At 36.4% G+C, this 27,123-nt stretch overlaps 2 protein-coding genes across 3 annotated transcripts; both read left to right on the forward strand.

Annotated features, from left to right (window-relative positions):
* The first annotated feature begins 1,144 nt into the window (after window positions 1-1,144).
* On the forward strand, window positions 1,145-22,288 carry LOC131968060 (ras association domain-containing protein 1-like). Of its 2 annotated transcripts, XM_059328798.1 has the most exons (7): window positions 1,145-1,439; window positions 4,041-4,406; window positions 7,509-7,633; window positions 19,169-19,273; window positions 19,634-19,919; window positions 20,022-20,137; window positions 21,112-22,288. In XM_059328798.1, the coding sequence occupies exons 2-7, from the start codon at window positions 4,082-4,084 to the stop codon at window positions 21,256-21,258; spliced, it is 1,104 nt and encodes a 367-aa protein (XP_059184781.1). In that variant the 5' UTR covers window positions 1,145-1,439; window positions 4,041-4,081; the 3' UTR covers window positions 21,259-22,288. The 2 variants fall into 2 exon arrangements, with proteins under 2 accessions (XP_059184781.1, XP_059184782.1); XM_059328799.1 differs by lacking the exons at window positions 1,145-1,439; window positions 4,041-4,406; window positions 7,509-7,633 and adding an exon at window positions 16,093-16,611.
* A 143-nt stretch (window positions 22,289-22,431) lies between these two features.
* Window positions 22,432-26,464, forward strand: tusc2a (tumor suppressor 2, mitochondrial calcium regulator a). Its single transcript, XM_059328817.1, has 4 exons — window positions 22,432-22,563; window positions 23,776-24,010; window positions 25,523-25,643; window positions 25,730-26,464. Exons 2-4 carry the CDS (start codon window positions 23,862-23,864, stop codon window positions 25,793-25,795), a joined length of 336 nt encoding a protein of 111 aa, XP_059184800.1. The 5' UTR covers window positions 22,432-22,563; window positions 23,776-23,861; the 3' UTR covers window positions 25,796-26,464.
* The last annotated feature ends 659 nt before the right edge of the window (window positions 26,465-27,123 follow it).

Consider the following 27,123-nt stretch of genomic DNA (forward strand, 5'->3'; position numbering starts at 1 on the left):
TGCTAAATACACTCTTCATATGTATTGGAATTCTGACACTAGCAGGAAAATAACTGACTAAATAAATAAATAAACTATGAATGACTCTCTCTCTCTCACTCTCTCTGTCAGCTGACAGCTGCTGGATCTCTCCTCTCTGTCTCATCCTCTCTGACGGAGCTACCAAACTCTGTTTCTGTCAAAGATAACGTGTTGTGTCAGGCTTTCATACAAGCTAATGGACGTTAACATTAGAGCGAGCATGTTAGGTGACGTTACAAGGCTGTAAACATTGGCTGCGCTGTTTCTTACCTTGCTCTACGTTCACTTTACTAGTCCCAGCTTCACCGTCACCACCTTTTTAAAAAATATTTGTTCATAAAATAAGGCCTCCATTTTCTTCTTCTTGTCTTCTCTTTTCTTTCCGTTTCTGAGCACCGGACTTGTGTTTACCGGACATTTTGAGCGAACTTCAAATCAAACGGCAACATCAAAGTTTGATCAGTGGCCAAACCATTTTTGTGTTGGGGGTGGGGGGGTTCTTGACCACTAGTTCAAGGACAATTAGGAAGAAAACAAATAAAAAGCTTTTAACTCAAATAAATATTACATATTTTTTCCACAAATAGGCCTATTTCATTTCATTTTTTTAATCATTCCATAATTTAATGAGGGCCCAGTTCTGCCCCCCCCCCCCCCCCCCCCACCCTGGGCCCGGGACAGCAGACCCGTTTGTCCCCCCCTATCGGCGGGCGTGGATCCAGAAACTTAATTTCCTCATCCTTGATTGCCTACTTACAAAAAAACTTGGGGAAAATGGCCCAACGATTGAGCAAGATGGGCAATTTGGCCGCCATTTGTATATGCAAATGAGAAGGTCAAAAACTCAAAATTTCGCTTGGGAACCTTTTTTTTTTTTAGACTAATATGTTTAAGCATGATAAACATCTCTAGTTTGATGCTTAATGATTTATTTATTTATATGTGTATTTACCCTATTGTGTTTTTTAGTGTTTTGTCTAAATGAACCCCAGATCCAGCAGGTTAGAGAGCTGCAGTGGTTGGAGGGACTCTGCACGCCCACTCAGCTGTGATCCGGACTCAGAGGCACCCCCTATGTGAAAACATTCCGGATGTCGGAGCAGCTCAGTCTCATCTTACTCTCTCCGTTTTTTATGATAAGCTGCTTCCTCTTACAACACAGTCTGGCTAAATCAAAAGATGGTTTAGTGTCTTCAGAGGAGCTCAGATGCCGCAATTACTCTGATGTTTGTGAACAAAGCAGCTGCGTGTCTCAGCGAGCAGCCGGGGATGAGACTTTATTTCCACAGATGAAGCCGCGCTGCACACCTCCGTTACTTGGAAACCGTCAGAAAATTTCTGCGGAAAGTTTTTCTCTTCGGATGGAAGAAGTTTTGAGACAAAGCGGATGCCACGGGGCTGTTTTCTCCACTGTTTTGGTAAGTCAGACTGAAGAAACTAGAGATTTTTTCTTTCTTTCACTAGTTTTTAGTGTCATGTACCAAGCCCCTTGTTGTTTTTTGGGGCTGAACACTGGAGTCTTCATCCTCCGACTGCTCGTAAATGCATCGTTTAATTTACAGGAATTACAGTCACTCATGTTTTGTAAAACATACGCTACATTTTCTACACTAACATGTTACTCTAAGTTGTTTTATATTAGGCTTTTATAGCTACTTTCATATTCTGCTTATCATTTTGCAAGGTAAGCATTATGTCAAATGACATAACTTACATAAGTATGACAAATTAGCGTGTAATAGACAAAAACATGGCTATTAAACCCTCCCTATACAAAAAATAGTACACGAAATGTCTGAAATCTACTCTATATGAAAATTGCCAAAACTTAACAATTACACAATGCCCTACTTACATTTTTTTTTATTTTATGCTACTTGTACTACATTTCAGAGGAAAACATTGTCTCTACATGACAGCTGTTATCTACAGAATACAATCACTTCATAAAATATGATGCATTGTTACAAAATAAACTGCTCAACAATATATTAACGTGTCAAAAGCTTGACAGACTATATAACATGTGTTTACATGTTAAATCATCACAGATAATAATCCAATAAGAGCCTTTAATACGTAAAGTGGCCATTCTGCTGCATAATACGATCATGTATTATATAATACTTGTGTTCTTTTAATTAAGTAAAGTTTTAAAATGATGGATGTTTATTTATAAATGAAGTGTGTCTCAATCCGGTGTTTGGTGCTAGTATAGTATAGTATAGTATAGTACATTATATTATAGTATAGTATAGTATAGTATAGTATAGTATAGTGTAGTATATTATAGTATAGTATAGTACATTATAGTATAGTATAGTACAGTACATTATAGTATAGTATAGTATAGTACATTATAGTATAGTATATTATAGTATAGTATAGTATAGTATAGTATAGTACATTATAGTATAGTATATTATAGTATAGTATAGTACATTATATTATAGTATAGTATAGTATAGTATAGTGTAGTATATTATAGTATAGTATAGTACATTATAGTATAGTATAGTACAGTACATTATAGTATAGTATAGTATAGTACATTATAGTATAGTATATTATAGTATAGTATAGTATAGTATAGTATAGTACATTATAGTATAGTATATTATAGTATAGTATAGTACATTATATTATAGTATAGTATAGTATATTATAGTATAGGTTAGTATATTATAGTACATTATAGTATAGTATATTATAGTATAGTATAGTATAGTATAGTATAGTATAGGATAGTATAGGATAGGATAGGATAGTATATTATAGTACATTATAGTATAGTATATTATAGTATAGTATATTGTAGTATAGTATAGTGTAGTATAGTATAGTATAGTGTAGTATATTATAGTATAGTATAGTACATTATAGTATAGTATAGTACAGTACATTATAGTATAGTATAGTATAGTACATTATAGTATAGTATATTATAGTACATTATAGTATAGTATAGTATATTATAGTATAGTATAGTATAGTATAGAATAGTATAGTATAGTATAGTATAGAATAGTATAGTATAGTATAGTATATTATATTATAGTATAGTATAGTATAGTATATTGTAGTATAGTATAGTATAGTATATTATATTATAGTATAGTATATTATAGTATAGAATAGTATAGTATAGTGTAGTATAGTATAGTATATTATAGTATAGTATAGTATAGTATAGTATAGTATAGTATATTATAGTATAGTATAGCATATTATAGTATAGTATAGTGTAGTACATTATAGTATAGTATAGTATATTATAGTGTAGTATAGTATAGTATAGTATATTATAGTATAGTATAGCATATTATAGTATAGTATAGTATAGTGTAGTACATTATAGTATAGTATAGTATATTATAGTATAGTATAGTATAGTATAGTATAGTATTTTATAGTATAGTACATTATAGTATAGTATAGTATAGTATAGTATAGCACATTATAGTATAGTATAGTATAGTACATTATAGTACAGTATAGTATATTATAGTATAGTATAGTATAGTACATTATAGTATAGTATAGTAGCCTATAGTATAGTATAGTAGCCTATAGTATAGTAGCTATAGTATAGTATAGTAGCCTATAGTATAGTATAGTAAAGTATAGTATAGTATAGTATAGTATAGTATAGTATAGGATCTGTTTCCTTCTGCCACTATTTTATATAGTTCTTACAGGTTTTCTTGTATAATAAAACAGTATAAAATGTCATTGCCCTTTTCATTTTTAATGTCTTAAAATGAACTTTGTTCCAGGTAGAGTAGAGCCAACATTCAGAATCTAAAAAACCTTTTCAAAAACACAACATAAACAACAACAACAGGTTGAACTCTGAAGTGAAATGAGATAGGTCACATTGTATAAAATGTCATTAAAAAAAGGCGTCTGTCAGTCTGGTGAGGTAGCGGTGTGTTACTGTGTGTTACTGTGTGTTACTGTGTATTACTGTGTGTTACAGTGTGTAACTGTGTGTTACTGTGTGTTGTTCTGCCCGTCAGAGAGAACGGAGGATGCTGATCTCTGATCTCTGAGTGACAGCATGTCTTCTTGGGGGGAGTTGATCGAGCTGCGTGACCTGAGGCCGGACAGAGAGCAGATAGAGCTGACACACGGCTCACACTCGCCCTGCTTCCCTCCCCGCCTGGAGAGGGCCAACGCCCTCAGGATCAGCCCGGGGAAGGTCCCAGACCTGCTGAGCCGTGTGGGCATCATCAGGGTCCTGAGCAGCACCCAGGACCCCCAGCTCCCCGAGGAGAAGGGGGAGGGACACAACTTCCAGCCCTGCAGCCACGCTCAGCCCACGTGGTGCGACCTGTGTGGAGACTTCATCTGGGGCCTGTACAAGCAGAGCCTGCGGTGTGTCTGTGAGTATGCCGGCTGGGTGTTTGTGTGTGTGTGTGTGTGTGCAGGCTGGGTGTGTGTGTGTGTGATTGCTACTGTGCATATGCATGACCAGAAATGAGAGCAAGACTGAGGGTAGGAGGGAGGAAATTTGGTTTAACAGAGGAAGATGTAGTCCCCAGTGTAGCTGCAGGGCCAAGATAGCTTTCAACATATCCTGTTGAGGTAGAAATCATAAATCTGTCTGCTTGGTTTACTGTAAATGTTCTCCGTGTTGTTGATTGTTTTTTAAGGTACAGTATCTAACATGCATGCATGAGTTTTAAGTGTTTTTTTTGGTGGTGTGATCATGATCTCAGCTGAGAGTCAGGACCAAGGTTATAATAGTTTTGGATTTTTCATTAGTTTTAGTTTTAATTTCGTTGTGAATTTTTGTTGTCAAATTCAGTTAGTTTTAGTTCATTTTTAGAGTGAGTTTGCTAGTTTTAATTTAGTTTTTATTTTTTGAAAATGCTTAGTTTTAGTTTAGTTTTTATTAGTTTTAGTTTTTTTGTAATGGGTATGTGCCTTCATTTCCTTTGGTTTATCCATCTCAGCCCCAATAAGGTTATTAACTCTTACAGTTCTGGGTGTTTTGTATTTTGGTTGAAGTGTAAACATCCCAGTCTCAGTAAACATATTCACCATGTGTTCCTGCATGTTGAAATAGAAACACTGAATTATGAATGAAAAAAGTTGACAAAGACGAAAACGAAGGACATTTTCACTATAATTTCAGTTAGTTTTAGTTAGTTTTGTAACCACACAATACAGTTTCAGTTAGTTATCGTTTTTTAAAATACTCTTGTTTTTATTTTTATTTCAGTTAACGAAAATGTTTTTTTCAATTTTAGTTTTTGTTATTTTGTTAGTTTTTGTTAACTATAATAACCTTGGTCAGTACAGCTCTGTATGCTCTTCTTTCTCAAGCCTTTGAGTTGCAATAGACTCAAACTTCCTTTTCATTAACTGAAACCTGCTGAAATGTTGCTGCAGTTTGTGTAAAGCATTTATTGTGCACTCAAAACAAAACCACAATTAAATCTTTTTTTTTTATTTTATTGAAAATTATATTTATTGGGTTTTTAGAATTAACATGACACATACATTAATGAGGGTTTACATGCCCACATTCTTAGATTTAAAAAAAAACAAAACAGACAAGACAAATTACCACTAAAACAAAGAACAAAACAAAGTAAAACAATAGATACAAAAATAATAATAATTTTAAAAAAAATTAAAAAAAATTACAACCCTGTATTTCCTATGTAGCTGCTGTGTTGAATATTACATTTTCTTTATACACTTCCTTGTCCTTTTCAAGTGTTCAACATCTTGATAGGTGACTTTCAAGATATTCAATAAATTGTCCCCATAGCTTAAAAAAGCTCTGTATTTTCCCCTTGGTGGCATAGGTTCACTTCTCCATGGCTAGAACAAACCACAATTAAATCTTAATGAAACATTGACACAGAAGTAGCACTGTTGACCATGAGCAGCCAGTGAATAAATAGTTAAACAGAATCTTTACAGAATTTTTTATATTTATATGATGTTTTTTCACGATCTAAGTATTTTTCAGTCCTGATTTCTTTCCACAAGTACACTAAACAAGTGAAGCATTGATTATAGTTTATCTGAAGAGAAGTGTTGGCTATTTATTTATGTATTTCTGCTATACACACTCATAGCATAATTAAAATAAATAATTTTGTTATAGTTTATAGGAAAAAAAAGTTTTAAAGCAACATAACAGTCACTTTAAATGATTGTTGACACAAACAACAAACAAACACTTCATATATAAATAAATGAATGATTAAAAAGTGTGTGTGTGTGTGTGGGTGGGGGGTGTCTATAATGTATTTATAAGTGTGTTTATTATTGAGGACATATTGTATAAAGCAGTGTTGAGTTACATTATATTCAGTGAATGGGAAGGGTAAAATAATAATAATAACAATAATAACACCTCTCAATATAATGTAGTCAAGTACAAAACCATCTTCAACTATGATGTAAATAATAAATATACATTTGAATGTCAACAAAAATACAAAAGTGCAAATACCAGTATTGGCCAGAGGAGGACATCACTCATTGAGAACTGAACTCTACAATAACATCACAAAAAAAAAAAATCAATTCATGAAATTTAATGTATTGTTATAAATTAAACTGCCAAATGACAGACTATAACATAAGGATTTTGTTTACAAATGAATTCAACATCAATGATAATATGTAAAAGGGCCATTCGGCTGCATATCAGGGGAGAGTCCTAGATAAGTATTTTATACTTCAGCATACTCCCTTTTTTTTCGAACCAAAATTATATAAGGAAATGCATATTGAATATTAAGTTAACTGGTTCTTATTTCTATCTTATTACTTAAACGGGGCAGATGCATGTATATGTATAGGGCTTTATATACTGTATAAATATATATAAAGTGTATAAATGTTTATATGTTTATGTACATCTGTTTAATGGTGCCTATGTGAGTATGTGTATGAATATGTATATGCATCTAGCCTACGCTGTTGTAGTTTATGTTGTTTATTTTTTTTCGGTTCGAAAAGAAGAATTAATAAAATTGTTAGTGTGGCTCCGCCTAGTTTTACTTGAAACGCACACTTCAATTATGGAGCGTGAGGATGTAGTTGAGGCGTGTCTTAAACCAAAAAAATCCCACAGTTTCTTTCTTATGGTTTATTGAAAACCTTTCGTTTGAGCATTACAAACAATAAACTGCAGCAATCCAAAAAATAATAATAATTATGAGCACGGTCAAAAACTAGTGTGCTCTCCTCGTCTCCATAATCCTCATTAAAACAAAGTAAGCAATTATGACGTTACACACATCTCAGCCAATAAGAAGAGTGCAATTCCTACGAACCAATAGGCATTCTTACAACTTCAATAAAGAACTAACTACAAATCTGAATTATTTACCAGCTTCTCCACAATGTACAAAATGGCTCTAACAAAATGAAATGAAAAATGAAAATAATAGGTACGTAGTTGGTTATTTGTGTGTTCTGCTGTGTTTGTCTAAATTCGGTACTTTCTGCATTTACAGACTGCAGATTCACATGCCACTACCGCTGTCGTCCTCTGATTCGTCTGGACTGCAGCTGGGACCGAGGCTCTGTGGCTGACCACACATGTGTTGTGGAGCACACGATAGAAACAGACACAAATGTGGTAAGGACTTTGCAGTATGACTGACCTAATTTAAAGCAGTCTTGCTCACAATAAAACAGTGTTGGGGAAGCCAAAGCTACGAAGTAATTCCCACTACAAGAAGTTTAACTACAGCAAAGCTACACAGGGGATGAATCTAGTTTGGTCAACAAAAGCTAAAAAGTAGTTCAAACTAGTTTATTGCCAATGTTAGCTACATGTGATATGAAATTATGATGAAATCTAATTAAAAAAAGTCACATGCAAGCAAAGAAATGCCACAAGTTCCCACTTATTCACATGTCAAACACACACACACATCAGTCACCAGTCATCAGACACCCACCCTCCAGAAACTAGTCCAGTTTCTGTGGTGGGTGTATTTCATGCAATAACTTCTAAATGAATATTCAGAAGGTTTATCCGTGATGAAGCAGTCTCTGTGTGAGCACTGAGCCACGCTTACCCTTTTGCACATTCAACAAGGTGAAAGGTTGAGTGTGTGGTGGTGGCTGGCTGACAAATGCATTGCTTGCAAATGCATTGCATGCCTTCAGAGTGGCCTTTCCTTGCATGGCCAAAAAAAACAATTAAGGCACATATTCTGAATGCACGATATACATGTCCAAAGAATGTCTTGAATTGCCGAAAACTACTGACATATTCCGTCAAAAAAAGCTACATTCAGAACTAGCCCTAATTCAGAATATCTAGATAGGATACGCTGTTTGCATGACCCCTACACCAAATCTAAAATATTGTCACATTCTGAACTAAAGTGTAAACGTAGTCACTGAGCAAGGAAACTCTACTTTGCGTGTTATGCTCCCTATACACCAGAAGACTTTGAAAAGATTTGGAAAGACTCCTGGAAGACTCAGCTCACACCTGCTCACATCTAAAGACTAGTGTTTAGAGTTTCTAGTCTCACACTGAGATTCTACAAAGACTGAATCTTTCAGGGTCACTATTTACAAGACTACAACTAGATTCTTTTAGCATTTTTTACCTACCATGCAATTTTTTTCCTCATCATGCTCTTAGTAAAAACTGACTAAATGGAGGAGAAGCAGCTTTTGGCTCCAGCTGCTCTAGTGTGTGACTCAGTGGTTTGTGTTGAAAAAAAAAACCCCCAAAACAATAAAAAGAAGAATAGACGCCACAAAATGCCCCTCACATGCTGAAAAAGGGGTTTCTGTTTTTCTGACATGAAAAATTGACTATTTTACAGTAAACAAAATAGATATAAGGAAGAATAAAGGAAAGGAAAATTTATAAATGAATTCATGATATACATTTATGCCCTATTTAATTATGTGTTTAATTGAATAATTATATTTATCAGCTCTTTCAACTCTCATTTAGTTAATCATACATTAATTATAGATTATTTATTACTTATTTATGTATAGGCCTACATTTATTGATACATTTTAACTGGGTCTCCTTACTGTTCTCTTTACTAAGAAACAGCGCCCCCAAAATCCCGCTTGTGGCCGTAAAGATATTACATCTCTTTATTTTTATTTAGGACTAAGCTTGGACCTTTGGCTGGACTGCTTTAGGGAACAAAATTACTTGATTAATAGCCAAAAAATGGGAACTTTTCAACAGGGCAATTCAGTTCCACTAACTGCAAAGTAGGGAAGGTTGTTATTGTAGAGAAAACACACAACGCTACAGCTAACATCTATTGCAAGAGCTGGTTTTGTTTATTTATTGCTCTAAACGCTAAAGAAATCTGTTTGCACAGTCCTTGGAAAGTCCTGTCTGCTGTACATGTAAAATCTTACTGGAGAAGACTCCTTGCTGTTTTTTCTTTTTTGCACCACAGTGTTATCTCCAATAAGGGGAGTCGAGGCTACGAGCTGGTTGTTGTTCAGTTTGGTCTCTTGGTAACAGTTTGATTCGTCTCTATCAAACACCTGCTGCTTATCAAAGAATGACCGGAATGTAAAAACTTCAGAGAGCTGTTGAGCAGAGTGTGAGCAGTATGGAGACAGGCCTGGGTGTTCTCATGGTGCATGTGTTCAGGGGCCTTTTACAACACATGCTTTGACTTGATATAGCAGGAAAAGCACAGGTGGAACTAATATCCCATTGATGACGACTCTGTTATAGCGGTGTGTGCCAGTAAGCAGTGCCAAAGTACCAGGGCCTTAATTATCCTTATTAAAAACACCTGTGTTTGTCCTAAAATATATGCATTAAACCAGGAGTTCTCAACCTTTTTGAGTCGCGACCCCCAATTTAACATGCATGTTGTCCGCGACCCCCGCTCACTGAACACAATCTCACACGCACAGTTCAGATCACCCAAAAAAGAAACAAAATGACCAAAAAAAGGAAACAAAATGACCAAAACAAAGACACAAATTCACCAAAAAAAGACACAAAATGATCAAAACAAAGACACAAATTCACCAAAAAAAGACACAAAATGACCAAAACGACACAAATTGGCCAAAAAAAGACACAAAATGACCAAAAAAGACACAAAATGACCAAAAAAAGACACAAAATGACCAAAAAAAAAACACAAATTGACCAAAAAACGACACAAAATGACCCTAAAAAGACACAAAATGACCAAAAAAGACACAAATTGACCAAAAAAAGACACAAATTGACCAAAAAAAGACACAAAATGACCAAAACGACACAAATTGGCCAAAAAAAGACACAAAATGACCAAAAAAGACACAAAATGACCAAAAAAAGACACAAAATGACCAAAAAAAACCACAAATTGACCAAAAAACGACACAAAATGACCCTAAAAAGACACAAAATGACCAAAAAAGACACAAATTGACCAAAAAAAGACACAAATTGACCAAAAAAAGACACAAAATGACCAAAAAAGACACAAATTGACCAAAAAAGACACAAATTGACCACAAAATGGTAAAAAAAAAAAAAAAAAAGACAAAATGACCAAAAAAAGGAAACAAAATGACAAAAAAAAGACATTAAATGACCAAAAAAAAAAGACACAAAATGACCAAAAAAAGACATTAAATTACCAAAAAGACTAAAACACATTAACACATGAACACTTTAACACAGTGGAGACAGAGCTGACTTCCAAAATGATTTGGCGACCCCCAGAAATCATCTCGCGACCACAATTGGGGTCCAGACCCCAAGGTTGAGAATAGCTGCATTAAACAACCTACTATAAAAGAAGGTAAAACATACTGTAGTGGCAAACGTAGATCTTAATTCTAAAGCCACTCCAGTTATTAGCAGTAGGCTGGTACAGCTGGCTCGACTCCTATGTTACTGTTTTGTGTTCCTTAATTACTCACAAACCACCGGAGTCAGGTCGTAGTTTCGTTGGTTTATTTCTCGTTGCTGAATCCAGGTATTTCCATTAATACACACATCATTCCAAGCTTCTCTTGGTTTTCACAATGGTCCATAAACATCAGAAAGTAACTGAAACATCTGAAAAGAACTGTAACATCTGAAAGTGACGGTCAAAAAATATTTTTTCCCTGTACCTCTTAGCACTCTGCTAATCCACCTTTTTACCTTTTAGCAAGTCCTTTGGGATAATAATGCACATGAGCAGCGCTTACTTCAGGTGCTGTGGTAAATTTGACAACTATACAATAAAAGGCAATAATGTCATAACACAACCAAAACCAATATAAACACGCTGTAATCTACAGTAAAAATCTCACCTTTCTTTAACATAATATTGGCTCCTACACATACAAACTAACAAAATGAAATTATCATAATCTTATCTTTTTCTGCTCTGAGGTTTGTACCAATAAAATATTTATTTTTTTAGTTCAATCAGAGTTTCATGTAAGAACAGCTGGAGTATTTCCGGGTGTAGCAGCCCACTTATGTGAACTTGTAACTCCACACTAGGAGGCTCCAAAGTGTTAGCTGCCAGTAAACATTAGCCAATACTTGGACTGGAAATATGACGATCTTCTCAGCATGAGAGAAAAACAATGAGGATATTCTACAATGGTCTTCACAGCTGGACGTTTTTTATGTTCTCAGTGTTTTTACTTGAAACAGTTGAAAGGATACACAGAGTGTCAGTAAAAAAGGGCATTGTTTATGTCTCAAAATCATAGTTATTTAATCTCAACTTTAAATACTGCTCATTTTCTAGCAGAAGTGAAAGACAATTTCATCAACATACCTGATTATAGTTTTCAGTTGCCAGATTTTCTCTACAAAAGCTATAAAGTTCATACTGAGTCATCATCTTTAGTCAAAACACAGTATCAGTCTTACTGATGGTTTAAAAAGTATTGGAGTAAATTAACATACTGAAAGGGATGAAACTAACACCTATTTTCTACTCAGTAACAAGATATTTTCATTATCAGTTCATGAGTATTTTCTCACTTTTCTCACTCCGACCAACTGTTAAAAACTCAGCAGAAAATACTCTTTATTTTACAAGAGTTTTGTTTGGAAAGTGACTCAAATGACTATTTAATTATGAAAATAGTGACCAATAAGGGGCACTCCAGCCTGTAACACTTGTTTAATGTCTTCTGTGGACCTGAAGGTGTTTTCCGTAGTTTGGAGAAAAAACCCTGATGATGTTGTAAATGTAATCTCTTCTTGAGTTTCACCCTTAACATTCTGAACAGAAAGCCTGCGTTACAAACTGGAAGTGTAGGGTTAGAAATAAGTGGGCATTGTTGGTCTGATGGAAAAATTCCCATGTTAACTTGAGAGCATTTAGTAATCAAGACGATTGTATGATTTCAGAATCAGTCGTGAGGATTAAAATACTGTATACTGATGTGACTCTTCCATATTAGAAGTGCCAAGGCTTTTTAAAAGTACTTTTTTTGGTTTACAATAACTCTAATATGACATGAACACAGCGTAATGAAGTACACTATTGAATTGCATTATGGGAATTGGAGGATCCAGTTTTTTTAAGAGATATTAGGGAACTAAAAGTCAGGATATCTTGCAATCTTCTGAGGGTTATTTTGTCTTCCTCTGTCTTGTGGCTGCAGGTTTCAAGTTCTCTATTATCATGGGCACAACGCTTATAGTCTAGACGGAATTGTCCAAAAAGTGAAAGTGAGGAGCATTTATGGGTACAAGTCGGGAACCGGCCTACTTTACTTATATATATATATGCAAAATGCCAACTTTTAAGGTGGAATTAAGCATTATTTGTGTCATTTTTTAAGACCAACATAAATATTCTATCAATATCACTTTTAAATGTTCCAGCTGTAGGAAATATCCAGATCCTTTATTCAGGTGGAAGTGTTAATATCACTATATACACACACTTTAGAAGTACAATGAGTGATCGATTATATATATATATATATATATATATATATATATATATATATATATATATATATATATAGTCTAGATGGAATTGTCCAAAAAGTGAAAGTGAGGAGCATTTATGGGTACAAGTCAGGAACTGGCCTACTTGGAAAGTAGGTAGTTTCCAAGCGAAATTTTGAGTTTTTGACTCTCATTTGCATATCAAAATGGCGGCCAAATTGCCCATCTTGCTCAGTCGTTGGACCATTTCCCCAAGTTTTTTTGTAAGTAGGCAATCAAAGATGAGGAAATTAAGTTTCTAGATCTATAGTCTAGGGTCAGAGCAAGGATATAGTGGAGGCTCAGTGTCTTTTTTATGTATATATATATATATATATATGCAAAATGCCAACTTTTAAGGTGGAATTAAGCATTATTTGTGTCATTTTTTAAGGCCAACATAAATATTCTATCAATATCACTTTTAAATGTTCCAGTTGGTATTTTGCATATATATATATATATATATATATATATATATATGTATATATATATATATATACACATATATATATATATATATATATATATATATATATATATATATACATACATATATATATATATATATATATACATACATAAAAAAGACACTGAGCCTCCACTATATCCTTGCTCTGACTCTAGACTATAGATCCAGAAACTTAATTTCCTCGTCTTTGATTGCCTACTTACAAAAAAAATAGGGGGAATGGTCCAACAACTGAGAAAGGTGGGCAATTTGGTTGCCATTTGACACAAATTAGAAGGGTCAAAAACTCAAAATTTCGTTTGGGAACCATTTTTTTTGTGACTCAGCACCCTTGAAATATGTAAGGTAGGCCGGTTCCCGACTTGTACCCATAAATGCTCCTCACTTCTTATAGAAGGCCTTTATTCTGAAATCCGTCTAGACTATTACGAGAAGCAGTCATTGTGGAAATCTTGGATCTCAGGCTCCCTCCAACTACGCTCATTTAAAATAATAAAGAAAAGCACACATAGTGCAAGTAAAGTTATGGGGCTAATATATAAACACAAATTGAATTAAGTAATGTAAACTTGTGTAGAGTTTTCGCAAATGAATAAACTGAATGCAAACAGGAATGTAAATGCATATGCGTATGCAGTATATAGGTGAAGTCTAACCACTGGAATGGCTTTAGTTTTTGTTGATCAACTAAAATCTAAATCTATAAAAGCAGAACAAGGACTGATTTAGAAGTTATGAAACAGCAACAGGTTGGTGTTTGGCTTCTGTGGTACTTTTGTCTTGAGTTTCGTACTGGAGTGGGTCGTCAGAGGGCTGTTCTGGGCTGAGAACTACCTAGTTTCGGTCTCTGGATTAAGAAAAAAAAACCTTTTATGCACTATTTGCATTGTCCTTATACACTGCCTGATGGCACCTACATCCAATTGGACTCAAGCTTAACCCTTTATCAGGCAAAGAACTATATTTGGTAACTTCAGGTAATATTTAGAGAAAAAAAGTTGCAGATTTAAGAGATTTAAAGTGGCAAATCTGCACGAAAAAAGTCACAGAGGGAAAAAAGCAACTTTTTTCTCCCAGATTCACCACTTTAACCCTAGGACACTCATTGAAATACATGCAATTTCCAAATTTCAACCCTAGAGAATATTGGAGGATATTACATACAGCTAGAATGTGTAAAAAAAACATATGAAAATAATATTTTGAGAAAAAAGTTTACGAGATTAAAGTGGCAAATCTACGAGAAAATTTTCTCGTAAATCCACGACTTTTTCCACACTGTTTGACTGTGAGAAGAAGTGACTTCTGCAAAATATCTGTGTGACTGGAAACAGAAATGTGAAAAAGAAGCTAATTTCAAAAAGCGTATTTTTTGTTACTATGCTAAATTCAAACCCATTTAACAATTCTAATTCTAATGTAAGTACATTTGACCAAATATAAACAAAAAAATAATCCGATCCTATCCTTTCACAATTTTGATAAATGTTGTGGAGATGCAAAGAAAAAGGCAAATTTGTGTTTCTGTGAGCAGAAAAGGTGTCTAGTTTAATTATTTTTAAATGAGAAATATCATAAACATGACTTCCATATATGCCCAATGTAACGTTTATGTCATATCACAGATATTTGACATTTAGGGGTAGAATTTTTTTAAATATTATTTTTTTAATAAATATGTTCTATGTGGTCCACTTGGTCTGTTGTATATCCCCCATAATTTTCCTTTAAGGATGAATGGGTCTGAGTTCTTATGGGTTAAGTAAGGCAGCTATTCTCAACCTTGGGGTCCAGACCCCAATTGGGGTCGCAAGATGATTTCTGGGGGTCGCCAAATCATTTTGGAAGTCAGCTCTGTCTCCACTGTGTTAAAGTGTTCATGTGTTTTAGTCTTTTTGGTCATTTAATGTCTTTTTTTGGTCTTTTTGTCTTTTTTGGGGTCATTTTGTGGTCAATTTTAGTCTTTTTTGGTCATTTTGTGTCTCTTTTTTTTAAGACATTTTGTGTCTTTTTTTGGTCATTTTATGTCTTTTTTGGTCAGTTTGTGTCTTTTTTTTAGACATTTTATGTCTTTTCTGGTCATTTTGTTTCTTTTTTTGATAATTTTGTGGTCAATTTGTGTCTTTTTTGGTCATTTTGTTTCTTTTTTAGGTCATTTTGTGCTTCATTATTTGTACAAAATGTGTTGTATCAACTGAGTTTGTATGATCTGAACTACATGTTAAATTGGGGGGTTGCGACTCAAAAAGGTTGAGAACTACTGAAGTAAGGGATCTGAATACTTTTTCCACCATTGGCATTTAGTTGGCATATCTCCCTCTTTCCCCTTTGATTGATAACATGGTCAAGATCCGGAAAATTGCAACTTAACTTCATAAATTTCAGAACATCTTCACAGCCCATAAACTGGGGAAAATGAGAGTCCCATGTCTCCGGCTGTGTGTGGTGTGACCAGACTGGCCGGTCATCACATGACATATTCCGCGGGGAGAAGGAGCAGCATCCGTGGGAGAGGGAGCCGGCAGAGAGGGGGGAGGGAGGGGGGCTCCGGTCTTTGGTATTTCCCCTCTGCAGCCGGCCAATGGCGACCGGCTGCAGAGGGGTTGTGTATTTTCCAAACTCAACCCAACGGCCCTGGGTGGGGCCTCGGCGGGGGGAAGGAAGCGAGGCAGCAAGGGCGGGGACCTGAACACATCCTGTTTCACACAGACACATTAAACAGTGGAAACGTGGCCCGGCTGGAGAAGTTAGAGGGAAAAAAGTCAGTAGTATTTGTCGATTAGACTGTTTTTATCAAGGCGCGAAAGACATTCTTCATCCTCCGCGAGATCAGTTAATAACCGTTAGTAGCCGTTAGTTGCCGTTATTTTGAACGTCTCACCAAGGCTTCTGTTAATTAAGCTTAGTTTCCGTGACGAGTGTCAGATAAAAGTGGTTTATTTTGACACTTTTAAGTTCAGTTTGTAGTGTTGGAAGGTTTTAACCGGTAGTTAACATGACAAACGAGGCTAGCAGCTCGGACAAGAGTCCCTCCTTCGAGATGACCTGGGGCAGCTCCACCAGCAGCGGCTACTGCAGCGACGAGGAGTCCGACTCCGAGTTCGAGCAGTACTTCACCGCGCGGACATCTTTCTTCCCCAAAGCCAGGAAAGCCAACGTCACTGCTAACGTCACTGCTAGTGTAAAGCAGGTGAGAATAAGTAGAAACAAGTGGAGAAAAATAAATGTCAGGCTTGAATTTAAAGTCCTGTTTTTAATGTAAAAGGGGGAAGTGAGAGCAGAGAGGTGGGTGATGGGTGGTTCATCATCTCGCGTTATTTTGATGTTTCACAGTTTTATGTCTCAATTTAAATACTTCATACAACTTTTATGGGGTCGATATATATCATGGTGTTTTGCTCAAGGGCACCCCAGCAGAGAGGATGCTTGCCAAGTGATCTTGCAGGCTAAAGGGAGGAGTTCCAGTTCCTCCAGTTTTGAGTAAACAGACTTTTAGATATGAGTTTAGGGAACCTGCAACACAATGCATGGGGGTAAAAAAGAGAAGTTGCTGGTTTTGATGTAGAAACACCAGCCACCAGTGTCATCTCTTTTATTCTAACGAGCTCAGACCCACAGCTGAACTCAGCCAGAGAACAACCCAAATGTCATGTTTTGTGACGCACACCCACCTATCAAGTTTCCAGCCGAACTCCCACCATCCATTGACTATTCAGGTTTTTCATACTCATTTCTCCATCCTCGATGAGTAATGCATTGTTTTTGATTTGTTCATGTTCTGTTCCCTTTGTCACCCACACCCACACTGGTATCAGCTTTCCTTATTGAGAAACAGATGCAGGTTACTGTAAAAGTTGGTGACACTTAACCATTTTATGCTTCTGTGCAGGAGCCATTTTTGATTTATGTTGTTGGCACTCTGTTTTTTTTTTAATATGGCACTCCTTTTGTGGGCATGTAGAGACACAGCGGTTGCATATGTTTGTCTTCCTACTGTTACTGTGTGGGAAAGCTCAACTTGGCCCTCATATTGATTTATTGACTTGTTAACAGCTGCATATTAACTCGACAGTCTTTCAATCTGCCTAAGGATTGCTACTATTGATCTGGTTTTGCCTGACTACACAGAATTCGCCTGGTTTGTTTTTCATCAGAGAGTCTTGAGTCATTAAAATAGACTGAGGCAGGGTTCAGTGAGTTGTATACATTTTCTCGTTTTAAAAAACATTTGTACATTTTTTTTCAAAAATGTATGTTTACAATAATGGAGAAATCTGCAAGTATCGATGCAGCATCCTTAGATGACTCCGACTCAGAGTTTGAGCAGTACTTCACCGCCCGGACATCTTTCTTTCCCAAAACCTGGAAAGCTAACTTTAATGATAACGTCAAGCAGGTGAGAATAAGACGAGAAAAGTCAACAAAATTAGTTTTTAGGCTTGACTTTAAAAACGAACTGTTAAAAAAAAGGAAGTAAGACAGGAGAAGTGGGTGATGGGTGATCTCCTCGTGTCAATTTGATATTTCTGCTCTAACCTGACTATCAAACTTTTATAAGGTCAAATATGGTGTTTTGCACAAGGGAACCCCACCAGAGAGGATGCTTTCCAAATGATCTTGTAAAAATGGAGAAATCTGCAAGTATCAATGCAGCATCCGTAGATGCTAGGTATTGATATTTGGATTTTACTACTCTGGAAACCCCCTGCCTCTATGTTCCCCAAGGAATTAGCTGGAGTACAGTATGGAAGATGAATTTATGCTGCCTCACAGTTTTGTTAATCTTTTTTTCTAAGCAGGAAATACCAATTGGTCAGTACACTCAGGAAAAGCCCTAATTGATCTAACGGTCATGCAGATGGTAACGGCCAAATGTGCATGACTGAAACATGACTGCGTCTGTGCGGTTGATGAGGCAGCTGACTTCACAGGATGTGCCTGCAAAACAAGGGGGGGTATTGTCTCTCCCACTTGTGAGAGCCGGACAAGGGGAGGCTATTTTTACATGAATACTAAGTTGAGGAATGCAGTGCAGAACCGTTGGTCTCAGTCATTGCAAACAGCTGCATGTTGCAACTCCTCCTCCTTCCTCCACCCCTCCTAGACAGAGGAGCAGGAGCAGTCGAACAGGATTGGGCAGAGCTGACATCATCGTTTTTGCTACGTTGTCAGGAAGTTGGGAGTCTGATGCAACTGGTGTTCACTGTTAGAAATAACAGCGGGGAGGGGGGGCAGGAAGTGAATTAACCACAAATTTACTGAAGTGTGGCTGTTTGCAATCTTTGCCTAAGCAAAATTAAGATTTTAGAAAAAATTCTTTAAATTGAATTAAGATCACACCACTGTTAGTTTTGCAACAATAGCTCCACAGCTTCTTGCAACTTTGTGTTAAAATGTATTGCATGACCTTGCTTTATGCAATAAAAACACCCTGAACGTATTCTGAGACATACATGTTTTCATAAAACAGCAGCATGTTATAGGATTTTTTTCCCCCCATGTAAAAGTCAAAAAATCTACTTATGTTTTTAGCATTGGTACAAAAAAATGCAAGTTGACCCTAATGTCTGTTTTTATGATACAACATGACTTTTTTAAGAACATAATGTCACAACTAGCCGTCTCCAGTGTCCATTCTGGTACTGTGTTGTATGTGTTGTGCTGTGGTTTGGTGTTCCTGTTGTGGTTTGGGTGTGAGCACTGACACCTGCTGGTTTAACACTGTAACTCCTCTCTGTCCCCTCCAGGATGAACAGATTGAATGGGGAAAGCAGGAGTTGACAACAGCAGATATTCAGCAGAAGGTGAAGGAATACAACGCTCAGATCAACAGCAATCTGTTCATGAACATGGTGAGTAGTGATGAGTCACAAACAAAATCATGCATTTTTAGTGTGAAGGTGTTTTTTTGCGTGAGTTTTGTGGTCCTCTGTGTCTTTTATTTCTTTTATTTATTTTACTACTTTTAACTACGTCTTTTATTTTATTTTACTATGTTTATCTTTTTGATTGTATTGTTTTATTTATGGCATCATTTTAGATTTATACACTTATTATTTATTGCTGATTGGTATATGGAATTGTTTGTTTTATTGTCGATTTTATGTACACCACTTTGGAGACGTTTGTGTTGTTTAAATGTGCTATACAAATAAAGGGGATTGGATTGGATTTTTTTTTCTACAGTGTAACATTTTTATTTTTCTCACCAGAACAAGGATGGTTCCTACACTGGCTTCATTAAGGTCCAGTTCAAGTTGGCCCGACCCGTGTCAGTGCCACCTCCAAAGAAAGGAGGTCACGACGCCGGAGGGAAAAAGGCGAGCGGAGTGAAGCGCCGCACCTCTTTTTACCTGCCAAAGGACGCATCCAAGCACCTGCACATTAGCTCACGCACTTCTGCTCGTGAGGTCATCGAGGCTTTGCTGAAAAAGTTTACTGTGGTGGACAATCCTGGCAAGTTTGCTCTGTTTGAGCGCAGTGAGCGCCACGACCAAGGTATCACGTCTGAGTCATTATGATTGCACGTTGAACTCCTGCAGTGTTAGTTTAGTTAGTTTGCATGCTGTCCACTAAATTGAGTCTTTTTGCTTCTTTCAGTTTATGTTCGCAAGGTGTCTGATGACGAGCGTCCCCTCCGTCTGCGCCTGTGTTCTGGACCAAATGAGAAAGTCCTCAGTTTTGTTCTGAAAGAGAATGAAACTGGAGAAGTCAATGTGAGTGCAACATGAGGGCAAGGTTATTATAGTTAACGAAAACTAACGAAATAACGACAACTAGGATTGAAAAAACATTTTCGTTAACTGAAATGAAAATAAAAACGGGAGTTTTTTAAAAAACGAAAACTAACTGAAACTGTATTGTGTGGTTACAAAACTAACTAAAATTATAGTGGAAATGTCCTTAGTTTTCGTCTTTGTCAACTTTTTTCATACATAAACCTTTTTGGTTGATATGAAATCTATTTCATCTATCTGGTTTTATGACTTAATAAACTTATTGGGGCTGAGATGGATCAGACAAAGGAAATAAAGGAAACATTTATTGTGACCTTATTGAATCTGGCACCCAAAAAATACCCCATTACAAGAAACTAAAACTAACACTAAAACTAATAAAGCATTGAGAATAACTGCCTTACTTAAGTAAGTACTAATACCACATAGGGATGCACGATATTGGATGCCGATTTTTTGCAACTCATTTAGCTGATTACCGATATTTTTTTCCCGCACAACTAATACCCATAATCAGCGCAAATTTGGCCAATTTCCCAATTGACATAATAAGTAAACATAACCTGTGTTCACTGGGAACATGTGAAAAGTGCAACTGTACAGCAATTAAACCCAAATTGAATAAAACTACATGTACCTTACAGACTGCTGCTTAAATTCAAATTTAACTGAAAACAGGAGCCCAATATGTGACGACTCAATCTGCACCGTGCAGACAAAATCACAAGCAAAAAAGCATTTTCCAAAAAATAAAACTAATCAAAACTAGCAAACTCACTCTAAAAACTAACTAAAACTAACTGAATTTGAAAACAAAAATTGACAACGAAATTAAAACTAAAACTAATGAAAAATCCAAAACTATTATAACCTTGCATGAGGGTAATGAATCCAAACATTTTGATTAGTTCATAAACTCTCCATATAATAATGCATTATATCTCTCCTCACAGTGGCATGCCTTCTCCATGCCCGAGTTGAAGAACTTCCTGCGCATTCTGCAGCGTGAAGAGGAGGAGCACGTCAAGCAGATAGTGCAGCGCTACGCTCTGGCACGCACTAAGATGCGAGAGGCTCTGGCTGGCTCGACCCCCGGCTGAGACGACGCTGCGCTCGGGGTTAAACGTGCACCACTTGACTGGACCGTCGCCTGAAGATGACCGGTCATCGCTGCATCCAAAGATCCCAGATAATACAACTCAAAACGCCTCTTGGGTGAACGAGAGAGTGAGACAGGGCGCAAGACTATGAGAGAGAGCTAGCGCGAATGTGCGTGTGAAATGATGCGAAAGAAGTGCCTTACACCTGGAGAGTCTGATGTGCCTGAGAGAATGAGTTGAGAGAGCGACGACTGGCAGATAGAGAGACACTGGTTGCATCCAGTAATGTCTTATTAGGCTATTGGGTACCGTCTGATTATCCTCTATGGACCTCAGCTGTGTGACTTAAACTTTGAAGAAAATGTCAAGGATAGTTAGCCATTTTTAGGTATAAAGATTTTTTATTGATAATGCATTTGCAGGTGCAGTGCTGAAGTTGAGCCCTTTGTTGTTATTGTGCCAAAAATCACACATCTGTAAGTTACATTCCTTTTTATTTTTTTTCAGAATCTAACATAGGTGACATGTTCAATCATGATATATGGCCAAGATTAGTTAAGCTCACAGAACCTTCTGTGAAAAAACCATACCTCCAAACCTCCATATTGACATTTATCTTGTTAGAAAGTTAAATACACATTTGTTGCTGAAAGGTTTTTGGATTTTCAATAGACCCAGGCTCAGAAATCTGCCAAGTCCTCTCGACACCCCCGATGGGTGCAACTCTTTTTTTTTATTTTACTGTCAAATTGTGAATTTGACTGATGTATGGACATTTGTATGCAACTATGAATGTCAGAGAGCAGTGTCACTGGCTGACTGGAATCGTGAGTGAATATGGTATACGTGTGTTTCACTGGAAGCTGTTTGTCATTCCTTACTTCTGTTTTTTTCTGTCCTCTGAAAAAATCTTCTGTATTTTCAGTTCACTATCATTGTATCCGTCTATGCAAATATTTACATGTTGAAGCAACCATTCAAAATGACAAATGTGCACTGCGTTCAGTAAAGAATTTCCCAGTTCAAATAAGTTTTTGTATTTTTTCAGATATCATAAATGAATGCAAAATATCACAGGCGACGCATAGTAAATACTCAACAATTACATTTTACTCCTAGAGTTAAATGCTATTTTATCTGACTATTCCTCATAACAACATGCGGTATGTGTTGCTTTAACTGTCGCTGCAGCCTGTCAGATCAGCTGATCACCGCGTCACAACGACCAAAACAGCTAACGCTAGCTTAACGTAGCCGGTGGCAGAAGTTATGACCAGACATGGCGATTTAAAACACTCAGATAAGGTATGATATTGACTATAAGTATCGCTTTTGACTGTGAACGACAGATCTAATCCTGGGTTTGTTTACTAAGGGACTGTCTTGTCTAGGAAGCTAGTTTAATTTAGCTCTTGTAGCTAACCTGCGTCAGAAGCTAACAGGCTAACTCACCTCAATATCTAGGTACCGTTAGCTTCCTTTTATTAGCCACATTAGCTTGATATCAAGGTGTAGCTTTCACTAAACGCAGACTCTATATTAGGCATAAAACCACCATAATAAGGTAATTTAACTAATGTTAATAATCGGGCTCGGTTAATTGTATGGCCCAGTGTGTTAGCTTCCTAGCATAACCAAGAATATCACGTTAAAATACCATCAGACCGCATTGACACTGTCGGGAATTAGTGAGCAGATATTTTATTGTAGTATTTTTATATTCGTTAAGTTTAATAATAATTCCCGTGTCGGCATATTTAATTGGTCAAATTCATCACATTGACAATATCGTTAGCCGTGGATGATATCTAACGCTAGTATTTAACCCTCTGGAGTCCATATATTTATTGAAAATACACGTTTTATTTACAGTAATAATTGTATATATATATATGTGTGTGTGTGTGTAGAGCTGAGTGCCAGTTGAAAGTGCAGTCATAGGAGCTTTCACAGTGTGCCATTTATGTTTCCAGAACATTTTTAAAATTTGAATTTTCTTTCTACGATGAAAATTATTACTATTTTTAAATTACATGCAAATAGACTGTTTTGTAGTTGTATTATTTATTATTTATTCTGCTGTTTTTTTGTGCATAAATGGTAAAAAAAAAAAAAAAAAAGGTACATTTCCATAGACAGCTATGTCTTTTGTTTGTATTTTGGGTTCCTGGCAGCTTTATACTTTGTTAATTAAAATAAAATCAAAAATCTTACTGATAGCCAAGTTTAAGGACAGACTGAAAGATGCTAAACAGAGACAGAAATTAATGCAGAGGAAGTTGACAAATTTGAACCAAAATCTCTTGGACTTCAGAGGTTAAATATCCATTCATAAACAACTTATTAGATGCACCGAAATAACTATCACTTAATAAACAAACGGTGCTTTACAGCACACAGTGCAGTTTCACATTAGTCATGCAACCAGCTGACGTTAAACACCACCAGGCAAGAAAGTCAAGTCTGATTAGGAATGTGCTTTTTTTTTTATTTTCTTTGTGCACTTTTACTTTTCAGATCCTGGCGTTGTTAAGGAATTGACTGCGTCTGGCCATCCAGATTGTAAGCTTTAACTGGAGACTAACTATGTCTTATCTCTGAGAATGGGAGGAAGCGGATCCAAAGCCAAAGGTGTCTGGCCTTTCTCAGGCAGTGGAAATGGAGCGGATTCAGCCAGTGATGGGAGCGAGCAGTCCGTGGCCCGGCTCAAGGGCTCCAGAAATGCAACACCGTTTGTTTTTACCAGGAGGAGGTAAATCATACATGACTGTAACTGTTAGGTCCACCGAAATCACAGCGTATGGGCTTATGTATTCCTGGTTGAGTTAGTTTGGGAATGACTATATAATTAAGGTGTTTTATGCCTCTTTTATATAGGATGAAGGAGATATGGCACAAAATGTGAGGAGGTAGATATGGGGAATGGCATTCAACAAAGGTTTAGGGGTAGATGGAACCAGGGATGCTGCAATTCAGGATCAGTATCTTAACACCTAGACCACATGGGGCCACATAAAAACAATGAAAAACTGTCTAGATCAATTCAATAATTTAGGGCATAAAATGAAGAATGCTTGTGTTTTTTAGGCTGCAATCAAAACCATAGAAAAAGTATTTTTTTAGGGGACATAGATCTAGATATTGGGACAGACATGATTGAATGCAGGTATCATCTGACAAGAGAAGTTTTGGTACTACTGACTCAGTTATTACCATCAATATCTTTAGTCCCAGTTAAATGTAATAACTTTATTCATCTACAGCGAGGCAGTTAAAAAAAAACTAGATAGCAGAGCACACATATAGCTCAATGGAACACACACAAAACATGAGTAGATAAAAGTACTATGTTTTCAGTCAGTAATGGGAAGTGGGGGAGTTGTCCCAAAGCATTAAACTTGGAAGAAAATGTATGCTTTTTAAAGTGTATTATTTGGGTCCATATAATCAGTTAACTGATCTTGTAGTCTAGACGGAATTGTCCAAAAAGTGAAAGTGAGGAGCATTTATGGGTACAAGTCAGGAACCAGCCTTCTTTACTTATTTCAAGGGTGCTGAGTCCAAAAAAAAATGGTTCCCAAGCGAAATTTTGAGTTTTTGACCTTCTTATTTGCATATCAATATGGCGGCCAAATTGCCCATCTTGCTCAGTTGTTGGACCATTTTCTTTTTTTTGTAAGTAGGCAATCAAAGATGAGGAAATTAAGTTTCTGGATCTATAGTCTAGGGTCAGAGCAAGAATATAGTGGAGGCTCAGTGTCTTTTTTATGTATATTTATATATATGCAAAATACCAACTTTTAAGGTGAAATTAAGCATTATTTGTGTGTTTTTTTTAAGGCCGACATAAATATTCAATCAATATCACTTTTAAATGTTCCAGTTGGTATTTTGCATACATATATATACATAAAAAAGACACAGAGCCTCCACTATATCCTTGCTCTGACTCTAGACTATAGATCCAGAAACTTAATTTCCTCGTCTTTGATTGCCTTCTTACAAAAAAACTAAGGGGAAATGGTCCAATCACTGTGCAAGATGGGCAATTTGCCATTTGACAAACAAATTAGAAGGTCAAAAACTCATTTTTTTTTGATTCAGCACCCTTGAAATAAGTAAAGTAGGCCGGTTCCCGACTTGTACCCATAAATGCTCCTCACTTCTTATAGGAGGCCTTTATTCTGAAATCCGTCTAGACTATGGTGCCAGTTGCTCTTCTGACTTGAGGTTTTAGACTGATGATTACTTGCTGTGTTGGCAGTTCTTTGTACTACGACGAGGACGGAGACCTTGCCCATGAGTTCTACGAAGAGACGGTGGTGACAAAAAATGGCAGAAAAAAGTCCAAGTTGAAGAGGATCCAAAAAAATCTGATTCCACAGGTGAGCTAGGCCCCAAATGTTGGCAATGAGGATCTGCTTGAAGGATGCTTTCGAACTATTTGTGAATTTGAACATTTATTTTTCAGGGAATGGTGAAGCTCGACCACCCGTGTATACATGTAGATTTCCCCATCGTCCTCTGTGAGGTGTGAAAAGTTGCACAGGACTGATGTGCTATGAAGTGCAGCCTCTGGTACTCTTCTCGGAGCAAAGTCTTGTCCAAGTGTCCAAGCGTTACAGTCCAGACTGGAGCTGTGGTCCGGAGAGAGAAAGGAAAATTCAAACTATCATATTTTAACGGATATAGTTGAATGAAATGTTATACATTTGAATTCAACTATGGTCGGAGCGTGCCCTGTTCACAAAAAATCCATATTTTGATATTCACAAAAGTAGTGTTGGTGCAGGTTGTGTGTCCACTACCCAGCTGATATGTAAGCAGTCTTAGAGAATACATCAAATGAAGTTGTATTTCTCTTGTGAGTTTTTTGCAGGGAAAAACATCCTTGATGTGAAAAGGCTTTAATGGTTTATGCCTTCTGTGAGCCGTAGAGTGAAACTGTACGTGTCTTTGTATGTGTACATGTGTGCACTTAGGTTCGTCTGAGTGAATGTGTGAGAGAGGGACTGAAGATGTAGGTGCACGGTAGAATAAAGAAGGATTGTGAAATTTATTGTATATATGGTCATGTTCTGTATTGTCACGTCTGAGTCTGTCTCAGTTACCGAAGCTCAGACCTGCACTAGTGAACATAATGTACTGTAAATAATATCAGATTTCTTAGTTGGAATTACTTGAATAAATGGTTTACTGAGCTGAATATCCTGAGTCCAGATTTTTTCTGTTATTTTTGGTTTGGCCTTCTATTACCATTGAGTTATGTCTAATCACAAATTGGTCCCATAAGCATATTACCTTGCATGTAAACTGATAACAATGTTCACATTTAAAGGGATTTTTTAACATCTTGAGAGTTGGACGAAAGGGATTGACACCACTCTCAGACTAAATGAGGAATCTTTAATTTGTAGGTGTCGACTCAAGTCACAATCTTGATGACTTAAGAATCAACAACATCATCTAAAAGACTAATTGCACTTGGACTTTAACACCAATGACTCGTGACATCACTTGGATTTGCACCTTTTGACATTTCCCTTCAATTTCTCAATCAACTAGTGTAACACTATTCAAAGCAAGTCACTTAATACACACTTAATTCCCAGATCCACTTTGTTTGAATCTATCCGACAGCATCCAATCCAAGGAGAGAACCGTGAAGAACAAATAAATAAAACTAAATATTAGTTTAGTGATTCACAGCTGCATATCATGAATGCTGGGTCTTGTTGGTTTTCTGAGAATCTACTGCACCTACTGGTACCTTGTTTGCCATGTAGCAATAAAAAAGTACAAGTCAACAACCAAGTTCAACAAAAAGCTCAGTTTTAGAATAAAATCTGAATAAAAACTGCACAA

Source organism: Centropristis striata, chromosome 3 (assembly GCF_030273125.1).
Source record: "Centropristis striata isolate RG_2023a ecotype Rhode Island chromosome 3, C.striata_1.0, whole genome shotgun sequence".
NCBI lineage: Eukaryota > Metazoa > Chordata > Actinopteri > Perciformes > Serranidae > Centropristis > Centropristis striata.